Source organism: Myotis lucifugus, unplaced genomic scaffold (genome assembly GCF_000147115.1).
Source record: "Myotis lucifugus unplaced genomic scaffold, Myoluc2.0 scaffold_211, whole genome shotgun sequence".
NCBI classification, from domain to species: domain Eukaryota; kingdom Metazoa; phylum Chordata; class Mammalia; order Chiroptera; family Vespertilionidae; genus Myotis; species Myotis lucifugus.
Genome location: NW_005871259.1, coordinates 2,093,098 through 2,106,871, shown reverse-complemented (window position 1 = coordinate 2,106,871; position 13,774 = coordinate 2,093,098). Strand labels below are relative to the sequence as shown.

The 13,774-nt window shown below is 48.5% G+C and overlaps 2 protein-coding genes and 2 long non-coding RNA genes across 8 annotated transcripts in view; 2 read left to right on the top strand and 2 right to left on the bottom strand.

Moving 5' to 3' along the window:
* Nucleotides 1-824, bottom strand: part of LOC111827734 — a 4,956-nt gene extending 4,132 nt beyond the window's left edge. For both annotated transcript variants that reach the window (XR_002831444.1, XR_002831443.1), the window contains exon 1: nt 725-824. This is a non-coding gene — a long non-coding RNA (uncharacterized LOC111827734). The remainder of the gene's footprint in view (nt 1-724) is intronic.
* RUSC1 (RUN and SH3 domain containing 1) overlaps nt 1-7,164 on the top strand; it is a 9,436-nt gene extending 2,272 nt beyond the window's left edge. Inside the window, 9 exon segments of the mRNA XM_006097835.3 lie at nt 226-781; nt 1,864-1,962; nt 2,123-2,199; nt 2,323-2,497; nt 2,597-2,702; nt 2,880-2,926; nt 3,576-4,125; nt 4,635-4,763; nt 6,436-7,164. Coding sequence (XP_006097897.1) covers nt 226-781; nt 1,864-1,962; nt 2,123-2,199; nt 2,323-2,497; nt 2,597-2,702; nt 2,880-2,926; nt 3,576-4,125; nt 4,635-4,763; nt 6,436-6,604 — 1,908 coding nt within the window. The 3' untranslated portion in view covers nt 6,605-7,164.
* ASH1L (ASH1 like histone lysine methyltransferase) overlaps nt 4,942-13,774 on the bottom strand; it is a 124,895-nt gene continuing 116,062 nt past the window's right edge. For 2 of the 4 annotated variants that reach the window (XM_023761597.1, XM_006097833.3), the window contains 3 exons: nt 12,730-12,770; nt 11,599-11,900; nt 8,767-11,256 (listed from right to left, as the gene is read on the bottom strand). In XM_023761597.1, the coding sequence (XP_023617365.1) occupies nt 11,165-11,256; nt 11,599-11,900; nt 12,730-12,770 (435 nt within the window). In that variant the 3' untranslated portion in view covers nt 8,767-11,164. Of the gene's footprint in view, nt 5,256-8,766; nt 11,257-11,598; nt 11,901-12,729; nt 12,771-13,774 lie in introns of those variants that run through there. The other 2 variants (XM_023761598.1, XM_023761599.1) reach the window with 2 other exon arrangements.
* On the top strand, nt 11,793-12,456 carry LOC111827736. The gene is made up of 2 exons (XR_002831447.1): nt 11,793-11,926; nt 12,140-12,456. It is a non-coding gene; the product is annotated as an uncharacterized LOC111827736 (long non-coding RNA).

Genomic DNA, 13,774 nt, shown 5'->3' with positions numbered 1-13,774 from the left:
AGAGATAAAAGAACAAGAGAGCATCAAAACACAACCCAAGCTATATCACAGGAGACAAAAGACAACACACAGGGACGCGAGAAGAGAGAGCACGACATGATACAGATGCTGTAAGACATCATATTAAACATTGCACACACAACTGCCAGAATCTCAGCATGGTATCAGTGTCACACACCCAAATTCTGGTCACCCACCCCACATGTGCGATTAAGACAGAGAGAGCTACGAGAAAAGAGAAAGCCGGGGTGGGTAGCTAGATGACGAGGAATAAATTAAATGCTCCCTCTTTCTCCCGCCCTTCCTCGCCTGGCTGCCCATCCGCTGCCCTCCTCTCCCTTCGCACCTGCCCCGCCAATCCCGCCTGCAGCCCGTCCCCTCCTGGTCCCTCGGCCCCTGGTTTTCCGGTTCTCGGCCGACGGGCGCCCCCTGTTGGAGGGTGGGGGCGCGGGCACGGCTGGGTCTCTGCTCCTGGCGCCTCTGGCGGGCTGGCCCGGCGCGGGGCTGCGGTTGCTGGGGGCGCCCAGTCCCGCGGAGGAGCCGCTGCTGCCTGTGCGCCTGTCCCCGGTGGGAGCCTATTCGCCCCCGGCGCGCGGGGCCCTGTCCTGCCTGGCCAGCCCCGAGCTGGCGCTGCTGCTGTCCCCGCTCTTTCCCAGAAGCAGCACCTTCCCCGCCGCGGCTCCCCCACCCCGCCAGGTACCCGCCCCCCCGCTGCCACCGCCACCTCGTCCGCCGAAGGCCCCTCGCTGGACCAGGAGCCCACCGCCTCCTCTCAGGCTACGTAAGACGGCCCCGGGCCGGCCCCGTAGGCCACGCCCCAGGCGGGCCGCCCCGCCCCTCCTCGGCTCGGCTCCCACCTCCGCGGTGGTTGCATCCGGGCCGCCCCGCCCCTCCTCGGCTCGGCTCCCACCTCCCCGGTGGTTGCATCCGGGTTCCCGGCTCCGCCCCGCCCTTCGGCCTGGCCGATTCCTAGCGAATTCATTGGTTCTGGGAGCCTGGCTCTGCCCCGCCCATCTGGCCGATTCCTAGCGAGTTCATTGGTTCTGGGGAGCCTGCCTCCGCTCCGGTGCTGGCCGGGCGCTGTGGACGCGGGCCTGTGCTGCTTCAAACTCAGTTCAGGGGGCTCCAGCAAGTCCGTTGATAGGGACCTGGGGTGACCCCTGTGTGGAGCCCCTGGCCAGGGCGGGCCGGGCCCGACCGCCTCCTTGCTGCGGGAACGTGCAGGGTGCAGCTCCCCAACTCTCCCGGCTGAAGAGGGCCTGGTCTCGCCTTCCTACCCACCAGCCTCACTGGGCTGCGGGGCGCCCTCCGCAGCGATGCCGGAGCAGGACCTGGGGTTCCCCTTTCTGGTGCCTTCACTGTAGCCTCCCAGCCCTTGGATCTCCGCTCCCTCCCTCTCTTTTCCATTCTCGTTTGTCTGTCTTTCCATTGGTCCGGGATCCCCACGTGCTCTTCCGTGTTCGCGGGCAGGACGCAGGCCCGGGGGGAGCGGGGGTGGGGGGAAGGTGCCCCTCCCTGCCCTCGGCCTGTCATCTCCTGCCCTAGAGGCCCCAGCGGGCGGGCGGGAGGTGAGCGCGGCTGTCCTTGCGCCTGGACTTCCGGGATCGCGGAGGTGGGAGCTGGGCCCTGAAGAAGGAATGGAAACGGGGAATTGGGGTGCACAGGGGCGGCGAGTGCTGAGATCCGGGCAGCATTTCACTCCGGGGTCCCGGGTCGCGCTGCCCGTGCTGTACCCAGCTTTGTGTCCCCTCTCCCAAGACTTCAGGGCTGGGTGCTGTGGACCCGTAGGAGGTGACCGGTGCCGAAGCCGGGAGTCCTCGAATAACCCTCGGTAAGTGTCTCCGCGTTCTTTCCTCCCCGCAGTCCGCAGTTCCTGGTCCTTCGCCGGTGTCCCCGGGGCCCAGCGACTGTGGATGGCAGAAGCCCAGAGTGGGACCGGCCAGCTGCAGGAGCAGAAGAAAGGTAGGACACCCCCGCCCTGGCCTCGGAATCCGCTGCCCCGCACTGTGCCCTCCCCTCACAGGGTCAGACTGCATGAACCGGGTTCTCCCAGGCCCTCGGGTGTTCCTGGGAGACAGGGGCTTTGATGCTTCTCTCCCCTCCCCCCCCTCCCCCTCCCCAGGTCTCTTGATAGCCGTCAGCGCCTCCGTGGATAAAATCATCACGCACTTTGGGGCCGCCCGAAACTTGGTTCAGAAGGTGAAGTTGTCTGTGGGAGGGTCTGGGGGTTGAGGAGGTGAATGGAGCTCTGGGGGCGCAGAACTCTGGACAGGAAGCGCGTTGTCGGTATCTCTGGACCCATGCCCACTGCGCTGCCTCCAGGCCCAGTTGGGAGACAGCCGGCTGAGCCCAGATGTGGGGCACCTGGTGCTGACCACCCTCTGTCCGGCTCTCCATGCCCTGGTGGCTGACGGGCTGAAGCCTTTCCGAAAGGACCTCATCACTGGGCAGCGCAGGAGCAACCCCTGGAGCGTGGTGGAGGCATCGGTGAAGCCAGGTGAAGTGTGGGACTCGGCCCAGGGCTGGGCCCGGAGGGAGGCCCGGCTGGGGCTGGGGCTGGGGCTGGGGCTGGGCTGACAGCTCGGGTTGTCCTCAGGCTCCAGCACCCGGTCCTTTGGAACCCTGTATAGCCAGGTCAGCCGTCTAGCCCCGCTGAGCAGCAGCAGAAGCCGCTTCCACGCCTTCATCCTGGGCCTCCTCAAGTGAGTGGCATTCTTTCTGGTGCCCCTCCCATGGCCTGGGTCCTGCAGGGGTATCTCAGGTGGGATCCCCCAGGTTCCTGGCGCAAACCTCTCCTGTTCCAATCTCATCTCCCACCCCCTGCCTAGAGGGCGCTGGAGTCCTCCACCTCCCTGAGCTTGTTCCCTTTTCTCCCCCAGCACTAAGCAGTTGGAGCTGTGGTTTTCCAGTCTGCAAGAAGATGCAGGTCAGAGGTTCAAATGGGAGAGGATGGGGCTGCTAGGCTGTGAGGGAAGGAGGAAAGGGGGTCTGTTCTGCTGGTTCCCACTAATGCCAGGATGATCTTAATCTGCTCTGCGGTCTTATTACTCTTCTGCTTAAAACTTTTCCAAGGAGTCCCTTAGCCCACAGGGGGGAAAACCCAAATCTTCACTATAACTTCCCGTCTTGATTATTGGCCTCTGCCTTCTTCTCTTGCCTCTAAGTCTGGGGCTTTCCCTGGTTCCTTGACAGGCTTCCTTTCTGATTCTTTCCTCCTAGAATAGGACTTCCTGCCCCTCACTAACTTTCATTCATCCTTCAGATTTTACAGTGAGGCTTCACATTGCCCTCAGACTAGGCTAACCCTCACCCCCTATTTTGCTCCCATGGCCCGGTCCTCCTTTCTGTTACTCAGTTTCTTATCACCACTTGTTCTATATGTGCTTCCCGCTCTAGGCAGTGGTTTTACATGGGCAGGGAGGTATCAGCCCTGTTCCCCACCATGGTCTTCTCTGCCCCAGTGCCTGGCATAGAATGAGGCCTGGGGGGATGTTTGTTGATGGGTGGGCTGATGCAGGGAGCCCTCTGGGACTAGGCTGAGGGCAGGGACTAATGTTAGCCTTCTTCTTTTCTAGGCCTGCTGTCCCTCCTGTACCTGCCCACTGGATTCTTCTCTTTGGCCCGGGGTGGCTGCCCTTCCCTGTCCACAGAGCTGCTGCTCCTGCTGCAGCCATTGTCGGTGCTCACCTTCCACTTGGACCTGCTCTTTGAGCATCACCACCACCTGCCCCTGGGCCCACCTCAGACTCCTGCCCCCCCAGGCTCACCGCCAGCCTTGCAGCAGACTGTGCAAGCCATGCTGCACTGGGGGGGTCGGCTGGCCCAGAGCCTTCGTGGGGCTTCTGAGGAGACCCCTCCAGGCCCTTCAGCCCCCTCAAGCCCTCCCAAACCAGGCAGCTGGTGGGAGCAGCTGACCCAGGCCTCCCGGGTCTATGCCTCTGGGGGCACGGAGGGCTTCTCCCTTCGTCGATGGGGATCCAGGTGTCCCGGGACTGTGGCTGAGGAAGCACAGGAGAGATCGTTGCCCACAGAGGACACGGCACCAGGCAGAGGCGTGTGGCTGGGAAGACTGTTTGGAGTGCCTGGGGCCCTCACAGAAACTGAAAGTGGAACTCTAAAGTCCAGGTAATGGGGCACCTGGTCCCCTCCATGACCTCTGACCCCATCCCACATCACCCAGTTACCCAAATATGAAACTAGAGTGATCCTCTAGGTCAGAAGTTGTCAGTCTGTTTTTCTACAGCCATGAGCTAAAAATGGTTACATTCTTGAGAAGTTACATTTTAATGGTGATATAAGCACCTATATGATGTTCTCCATTTGCCTCTTGGCCCTAAAGGGCTAAATAGTAAGTATTTGCTGAACTCTGGCTTCAGATACTCTCCAGTGATCCTCTAGGTCTCTCTGAGTGTACTGGTTCCCAGAGGTCCTTTAGTGACTTTTGTGTTGTAGACCTGTTTTCACCTCCCTAATCACCCTAACAAACTGTCTCTCTGCCCTTAGCAGTGACCAGCTCCTGATCTCTTTTGAAGCACAGGCTGCTCAGCCTTTTTCTCCCTCCAGAGCCCTGGGTGTTTTTTTTTTTTTTTTCTGGAGGTGGGGTAAACTCTGTGACCCTGTATCCCTTCCTCCAGGAGACCATCCAGCTGGCTGCCTCCTACAGTGAACGTGCTGGCTCTGGTGAAGAGGGTGGCACCTTCTGAGACTCCCAGTTCACCGGAGGAGCTTGAGGCCTCAGCACCCAGCACGGTGCAGACCCATCGGTAAGGAGAATCGGGGAGAATGCATTGGTGTGCACGTGTGTGTGTGTGTGTGTGTGTTTCTGTCTTCAGAGGGGAGGGGAGGTAGTTTAAAAGGCTGTGGGGCTGTAAAGTCAGGCAGTGCTTAGTTTGCATTACATTTCTGCTATTATTGGTGTGAACTCATTTCTCTGAGCCTTGGTTTCTTTCTCCCTTTTTAAAGAGGATAATTTATACCTTTATTGTGGTTGTTAGAGAGACTAAACATAATTTTATAAGAGCATCTGGCACAGAGGAGGTGCCCAGTTAATGACAACTATGTATTTGGATGTGCCCATGTGCATACCCCGAGGGATTGTGCTTCCCTTCAGTGGGGTCTTCTAATTTGGCACCAGAGATTGCTTCTTGCTTTAGGGTCTGGCTTCCTTTGGTTCCTTAATCCATTGAATTAGGTTTCTTGATTTTTCATTCATTCAGTAATACTTTTCAAGTACTTACTATGTGCCAAGCATTATGCTAGGGGAGGGAAAACAAAGATAAACATATTGGAACCCCTACCTTCAAGGAGCTTGTAGTCCAGTGGAGATACCAATGAGTAAACAAGTGGTTAAAATTCTGTATGGAGCCGGCTGGTGTGGGCCAGTTGGGTGAGTGTTGTTCTATGCACCAAGAGGTCACTGTTCGATTCCTGGTCAGGGCACATGCCTGGGTTGCAGGTTCGATCCCCAGTAGGGCGAGTGCAGGAGGCAGCCAATCGATGTTGCCCTCTTATTGAGGTTTCTCTCTCTCTCTCTCTCCCCCCCTTTCCCTCTAAAACAAGAAAAAAACAATAAAAACATATTTAAAAAATTCTGTATGGAAAAGATTGTAGGAAAGGAGCCATATAGACAGGGCTTCTTCCCCAGGTTGCAGACTCAGGGAAGGCCCAGTGATGGTGTAGGGTGTGTCAGAAGGAATAGGATGCAAAAGTGGAGAGGCCCAAGTGTAGTGAGGTACTATGGACACATGGTTGTGCCCAGAGTGGAGGTTGTTGGCAGCAGTGACAGGAAGCTATAGGCTTCAGTAGGCCTAGACCTCACTGTGAGGTAGGGGGAACCACTGAAGGGCCATAAGCTGGGGGATATGCTTGCTTGTTTTTGAAGGATCTCTGTCTGCTGTGTGGAAAATGGAGCTGGGGAGGGAGGTCATGAGAGATGAAGGGATATCAGTTAGATTATATGTAGTGGTTGAGAGAGAGGATAGAGAGCTAAACTAGAGTGAGGGCAGTGGAGTTGATGAGAAAGACAGGTGGAATAGTGGGAGATACAAACACCAAGCTAGTTTTGGTGATTGAGTGGATATGAGGAATGAGAGACCCTGGTTTTTGCTGGGAGCAACTGGGTAGAAGGTAGTGCTATTTACCAGTATAGGGGACACAAGAGGAGGGACTGGTGTGTAGAGTTAAGATGAGTTATTTAATTTGCAGATGTTGAATTTGAAGTACAAGAGAAGTGCAAATCATGTCAAATAAGTTGCTGAAGAGTGGGTTTGGAGCTCAGGAGAGGGCTGGGGCCCCACAGGGAACCCACATGTTGCTAGACACGAGCCCAATGTTCCCAGAGCTGAACCAAAGGGATGTTCCACACGGTGGGAAGATGAGACCTGGGACAGCTGGGTACCCCCACCTCACTTCATCCCAGCATCTGGCTCCCCACAGGGCAGTCCGTGCTCTCTGTGACCACACCGCTGCAGGACCTGACCAGCTGAGCTTCCAGCGTGGGGAAGTGCTGCGTGTCATCGCCACTGTGGATGAGGACTGGCTCCGCTGTGGGCGGGATGGAATGGAGGGGCTGGTACCTGTGGGGTATACCTCTCTTGTTCTCTAGGCCTAGGACCTTTTTCCTTTCCTGCATATCTCTCTCTCTCCTGTCACTTTGGAATGGAATGGCCTGTGAACACGAACCCTTGTAAACTGATTTTCCCAGAAGCATTTTCCCTGTCTGTAAAAGGATACTTTCCTCCCACATCCCTTTCTACTAAGATGTGAAATAAATTTTCCTACTTCTCTCCCATACCCATCTGTAAGTTGAAATCTGCTCTTCTTCCAAATATATACAAAGCAATTTTCCTCCATGCAGTTTCTTTCCTCTTCCCCATCTGCACAAGGGAATATCTCCCTATCTGCAAAATGGAAATCTAGTCCCCATCTACCTTCCTGTGTAAGTACTCTGCTAGTACAGTATATGCCTCAGTTCCCAAGACTAGAGGGTCTCTAGTCTCCTTCATGTGTATGAATCTTCCCCCACTTCCCCCATCCCATGTTGCCAATATTTATTATGTACTCATGTTGTACTAGGTGTTAAAGTCTGGATACCCCTGGTGGGTGGGCCTGTGATGTTGGATATGTCTCCTTCCTCTTTTGTCCCAATAAAGTGTGGGAGTTGAATGTGTGTGTGTGTGTGTGTCACAGGGGGTTTGAGGACATAGGCTGTGGGAGGCCCTCTTGTAGGAAGCTCAAGGGAGATGCTTCCTTCCAAGCCCAGGTTCAGTTCTTACTGTTTCCTGAGGAATGCAGAAGTGCCCCTTGATTGTGCCTGAATCTCAGAAGTGCCCCTTTATGCGAGACATCACTGCTTTGTTTTGTGGGACTGATAGGTAGGAGCCTGAGTAAATAGTGGGAGAATGGGGAAGACATGGCCCTTGAAATTATACTCGTTAGATTTGTATCTGAGGTGATGAAGGATTAAAGGGTTGCAAAAAGTGACAGATTGTTTTCTATTTAACATTACTATTCTGCAGTAATACAATTTCAGAAAGCACAATAACTTGACATTTATAACTTTGTTAGGATTTAATGAGTTTTGGTCTTCTGAAATGAGAATAGTTAAGGTGCTCTGGAGGTTTGAGGATGGGGTAGGAAATCATTATAAATGATTGCCTCAAGGAAAATCACTAAAAGGTTAGAAGAATAAAGATATAATTATAACCAGGCAACAGAAAAGTTAGGGGGAAGGTGAAAACTATGAAGTGAAATACAGGGGAAAGATATCTGGAAGTTTTCCTTCATTTTGGAGAACTTGGTTGGAGAGGACAATGGGCAGGTAATAGGAGAGGGGAGATAAAAACAGATCAAAGCTTTGTGACTACTCGGGAGCAGGCTTTGAATAGCCTCAAGTGTCTCATACTTTTGTTATTTTTGAAGGCTTATTTTAAAAAAAATATTTTTATTGATTTCAGAGAGGAAGGAAGAGGGGGAGAGAGACAGAAACATCAATGATGAGAGAGAATCATTGATCGGCTGCCTCCTGCACACCCCCCCATTGGGGATTGAGCCCGCAACCCTGGCATGTGCCCTTGACCGGAAATGAACCTGGGACCCTTCAGTCCGCAGGCTGACAGGCTGACGCTCTATCCACCAAGCCAAACCGGCTAGGCTAGGGTGTTGAAGACTTATTCTTAAACTCCATTCCCGGCCAATTCATATTCATCTGCTCCTTGCTTTAAATTTGCATTTGTGTTTAGCTGCCCTCTCAATTTTGACCTCAGTTTGCATTTCAGATGTTTTCTAGGGTGATGTTTCACCAACGAGATTCTGAGAGCCTCTGGGGATTCCTAGTTATATTAGGAGTACTCAAGTTTACACAAATTGCCACTGCAAAAGAAGTTTTATTTTTATAATGTTTGAAATTATAAAACAGTAGATATGAAAGACTACTTTTTTTTGGGGGGGGGGCAATGATTTCTAAAGTTTCAGATTTTAGAGAGAGAGAGAGAGAGAGAGAGAGAGAGAGAGAGAGAGAAACATCCATCAGCTGCCTCCTGTACATGCCCTAACCAGGGATTGAACTCGAAACCTAAGATATGTGCCCTTACTGGGAATCGAACCCTCAACCTTTTTGGTGTACAGGACAACGCTTCAACCAACTGAGCCACCCCGTTAGGGCCTGATGATATGGTTTTAAAAAGATTTTTTTGGAAACAGGATTGAGAAGATCCTGGAAGATAAATGGAGGATAGGAAAGAGGAAAAAATAGCAAGCTCACCACTCTGTAGTTAGGAAAAGTTTTTTCCATTTAATACTAGACTTTTAAGGATTTGAGATGCAAGCTTTTTATGCAATTACATCCAATGTTAAAATTGGTAATACATAATTTACAAAGATTAACATCAAAACAATCATCTATTTAGATATGCTTTTGTAAAAAGGAAATATATTAGCAGCATTTATATTTTCCGCAATCACACAGCCTACAGACATGCAGACTAACTGTATCTATTTGCAGTGATGTAGTGCTTTGCCCCGCATTTCAAACACCAAAACCCACCTGGCAGCTAGGGGGATCTTTTTATTTCGTTATTATAAAATAACTGAAAAATAAAAAAAGGCATTAATCTCTACACAAGTAAGAAAAAACAAGTTTTTGCACTTACCTAACATTTGATTGTCTAAAAAACATTTCAGTTTTTAGTCTTTCAACAAAAGAAAGATAAAATGACAGAGCGTAGTGTCTTTTGCTTCTGTTCACACATATTACAAAGTTTTTTCTTTTTTTGTCTTTTTTAAAATTTTAGTGTTTAACACTATTAAAGGAAATATTGAATTTTAAACTCTTTCTTGTAACTTTCCTGCTTTTGACTAAAAGGAGACTCCCAAAGTGCCCCTATCCCCACCTCCCTCCCCCCCGGCTCCCTGAAATGAAAACCAAAAAAGAAACCACTCAAATGGGCTTGGACATGCGATGTTTCCAGCTCCACACGTGAGTATCTTATACCCAGGTCTCTCAGTAATGTACAGTGCTTCTCTACAGTAAGAAAATACTCCAAATTATTTTCTTAATTCTCTTTTTTCTTTAATAAAATATTTATTCTGCTTTTTCTCTGCTCAAGGGGATCTTTGGCATCCCCGGTCTCTTTTGTTTATTCCTCAAGATTGACACAGAAAGAAGAAAAAGGAAAAAAGATTCAATGGAATGGAAGGTGGTCAATGTTTCTACCTAAACAAGTCAGAGTGTCGTCATCATAAGGGAAAATGTACAATTAGGACAGCATTGGTCCAATATTAGAAAAAAGTAATGAGGACTGGTTTACTATTGTATTGCTTGCTAATCACGCAGCAGATATATATATATATATATACACACACACACATATATATACACACACATACATGTGTGTGTGTATACACACACACACACACATACACACACATATATATACACATACAACTTGGCACATTTAAAAAACATCTTTTCTCTTATAAGAACATCTAAAACTTATATGCATATGTATGTCTGAGAAGACAACAAAGCAAAGCTTTTTAAATTTTATTTTTAAAGAGACATTATTGTCTGGTAACTTCTGGCCCAGAGAATGGGAAGGAAGGAAACACCCTGGATATCCCTCCTGATGATCAGGAGGGTGGAGGAAAGATGGAACTAGGGGTAGGGAGAATACACTGTCTCTTTAAGAGATAAAAATTGAAAACTGTACAATTAAGAAAACAAGAGTAGTGTTTTGAATTGATAATCTACACTCACAACAAATACTCTGATAGGTGAATACTGTTCAACAGTTTTGTAGTGATTTTTGTTTGGTGGGGGTTAGAGTTCATTTTTATATAGGTTTTAAAATGATTTTATTTTGAAATGAATCTTCATTCGCACAGCACAGCAGACACACACAAACCACAGTGCATAAACTGTACATGTGCTGGGGGGAGGCCTGGCCTCGTCAGAAAAAAATATGTTCGGCAGGTTAAAACGAAGGTAATTCTAAGTACTGTGCCCTCTGACCCCATGGGGGCCTTCCCTATTCCATGATTCTATTTTGGGGAGTAGATGTAGGGAGAGGAGCAGCAGTTACAAGTGCTTTGAGTTATCAACTCATGTTTTACTTTGACATTGTTGGGCAAGAAAGGAGAAACTTCCCTCATCGGGGATCTGGAAAGAGGCCCCAGCTACTGTTTCTGTCTCAGGTCTCTGGGATAGCTCTTGGAGCCTACAGAAAGCAGATGGGGTAGGTGGTGGGGTTCCTGGCCCTACCCCTTTGGATTCTGAGTTATACCTGGGTATAGGAAGCAGCTTCTTAGCAGTGCTTGTGGGATCAGAGGATGACAGAAAAACCCAAGCTGGGGGAGGGGCAAGTGTTATAAAGTACCAAAAAGTTTTGGTCATCCTCAATGTGCTCTGCCTTCCTCCCTACATTATTATTAACCTTCTGGATGAAGCCATGGAGAGGAAAACAAGTTAAATTGAACTGGTTAGACAGATCCCCTTCCTCTTCCTCTCTACAAGCTCCAAGGTTTATTAAGTACCTAATGTTAACGTCATGGCCCCATTCCCCTTGCTGGATGGACCCTTCCCACTCCTGTCTATACTCAGAGAACAGGAGGCAGGACTGTTAGCTCCACTGGATCTCAGATGCTTGAGGTTCTCATTCTTTGAGGTTCACTTTCGAAAGCTGTTTTCTGGGATAAACAGAGTACGCCTTCGCAGTTTCCTGCCTGATCCTTCCTCCAGCAAGTATGTCACATCGATGGCTGAAAACAGAACCAAGGAGGCTGATCAAATACCACTGGCCTACTCCTTACTCCAGATCTGAGTTCTCAGATCAGAGGACTTCAATGATTGCTTTTCTGACCTAAAAGCAATTTAGGCCTTCCTCCAGCTAGGTATAAAAGCTAGTCTCTAGGAAGGAGAACATCTCACCTCCCACAGTTTCATTCCCCAAATATAACTAAAAGCAGGCCCATTAAGAACTATACCATTTTCTTAGAATACATTCCATTCCGGACCAGTAGTTAGAAGTTGTTTTTTTTTCATTTCATCTCCCTAATTTTCTATTTACCTTAAATCCTAGATATTAGCCTGATTCTTCTTACCATTTTTTCCAGGGATTTTGTCAAGGAGATTGAGCAAGATCTGGTTGAGTCGTTCCCGCTGGTTATGCCGTCGTTCTTCAGGGGTACAGGCTGACTGAGCTTCTTGACTACTCTCTTCTGTTTTTTTTCCGCCCTCACTGACTTCGGCAGTGGCCCCTTCCTGTTCTGGCTCCTCCAGGCTGGGCATCTCATTGGCTGCTTGCTCCTGACTGGCCAGAACTTCTTCAATCAAGGGCAGAGCATCGTCCTCCTGGCCCAAGTCTTTTAGGGGTGGCTTTGAGCGCTCAGACTTCCAGGATGATCTGCCAGAAGGATATGTGAACTTAGAGTAAGGCTGAGAAGGGCACTTGGGGTTGGATAGGGCATGAAGGGAAGAGACCTCAGGGTGGCTTGAGACGCTGAAGCCTAGCTGTTACAGCCTTGGCTCAATAGGTCAGGAACTTGGCTCTGGTCTTCACTTTATTATTATTTGAACAAACCATTACTTTTCTCTGAAATTTAATTCTGATTTGTAAAGTTCAATTTTTCTTCTTTCTTTCAGAAATCCAACAAATTCATAAAATATACCAGAGCTGGTAAAATTGCTTAGCTAGTTCTGAATGCTTCATGAGTACAGAGAAGAAGTATGGTACAACTTTGTAGTCCAACTACAGTAAGTATTTAAATGAAGTTTTTACTTTTCCTAAACTTTTTCACATCTATTATCCAATATTTTTTCCCTTATGGTAAGCTACTGAAGTAGGTAAAGCAGTTGTTATGCCACCATTCAACAGAAAAAGAAGACAAGACTTTTGTGCTCTTTTTCTAAGAATATCCATTATATACAAAGCAAACATAAATAAAAATTACAAACTCAAACTGTTCAGCTAAAACTGTGCCTTGACAATGGTCTTAAAAGTTGATAAACTTTGGAGTAATGGGCAAAGCTTGCAGACATCTAAAAAAGAGACTTTTCTTAATCTGTATGGAGTTCTGTTCCAAATTCTCTTCTTCTCTATCTGTAATCCTTGCAAAATCTCCCTTTCTGCCCTTACTGTTGGCACAACATTGGGCTACTCTGTCAGAGAACCCCCAATCTTAGGGGTTGTTGGTAAAAACCCCTTAGGCTCTTCATATCCCTATGGGACTCACCGTCCTCCGTTCCTCTTGTAGTTGTCTGGGACATAATGAGGCTGCAGAAAAGAAAAGGAAGCAGTGAGTGTACAATAGAAGCTGACAAAGCTGATCATACGATCTAGGGCTAACTCACGATAGAGAGGTGAGGAGGTAAAGGAAGAAAAAAAATGGGGCTGACGCCCTTACAAGCTGGGTGACTATATCTTAAAGTCAGAAGTTCAGTACTTCTATTATCTGTAGGCCACTAGGCTCACAGTTCTTTTTGCCCCATCCCAACTTTTAAGCAGTTAAGGTTGGGGTTTCAAAGCTAATCAGTGAGCTGCTGACTGAGCAAGAAGGACCAGAGAAATCTAGATGAGAGGCAGGGCTTGGTTGTGGGTAGAAAGAATATAAAATAAATACTGTTTAGAGAAATCTGAAATTAATAATAGAAAAAACAGGGACATAAAGGTTTGCTTTCTGGCTAGATTACCTCTAAGCATTCCAGGATGACAGCTATGAATTTTGACAGGCCCACTTACAAGAAGACAGAAGGATGAGAAGAGCTAATCCAGGGTTTCATTATAGCAAATAGATGAATGGGTGACCAAAATCTTTATGGAATGATGAATGGCATAAAATAATCAGAGGAGTATGTTCACAACAATTTAAAAGAAAAAATACAATAAAAAAAAAAGGCTGATAATAAAAATGCTAACAGTAATTTTTTGGGTAGTGGGATAATACAGTCAGTCATGTGCTGCTTAATGATTGGAAATGCATGGTTAAGTCATTTTGTTGTTGTGTGATCATCATAGAGTGCCCTTACACAAACCTAGATGGTATAGCCTATTACATACCTAGGCTGTATGGTATAGCCCCGTGGTAGGCAAACTGCGGCCCGCGAGCCACATGCGGCTTTTTGGCCCCTTGAGTGTGGTTCTTCCTAAGCTTTAGGAGTAACCTAATTAAGTTAATAACAATGTACCTACCTATATAGTTTAAGTTTAAAAAATTTGGCTCTCAAAAGAAATTTCAATCGTTGTACTGTTGATATTTGGCTCTGTTGACTAATGAGTTT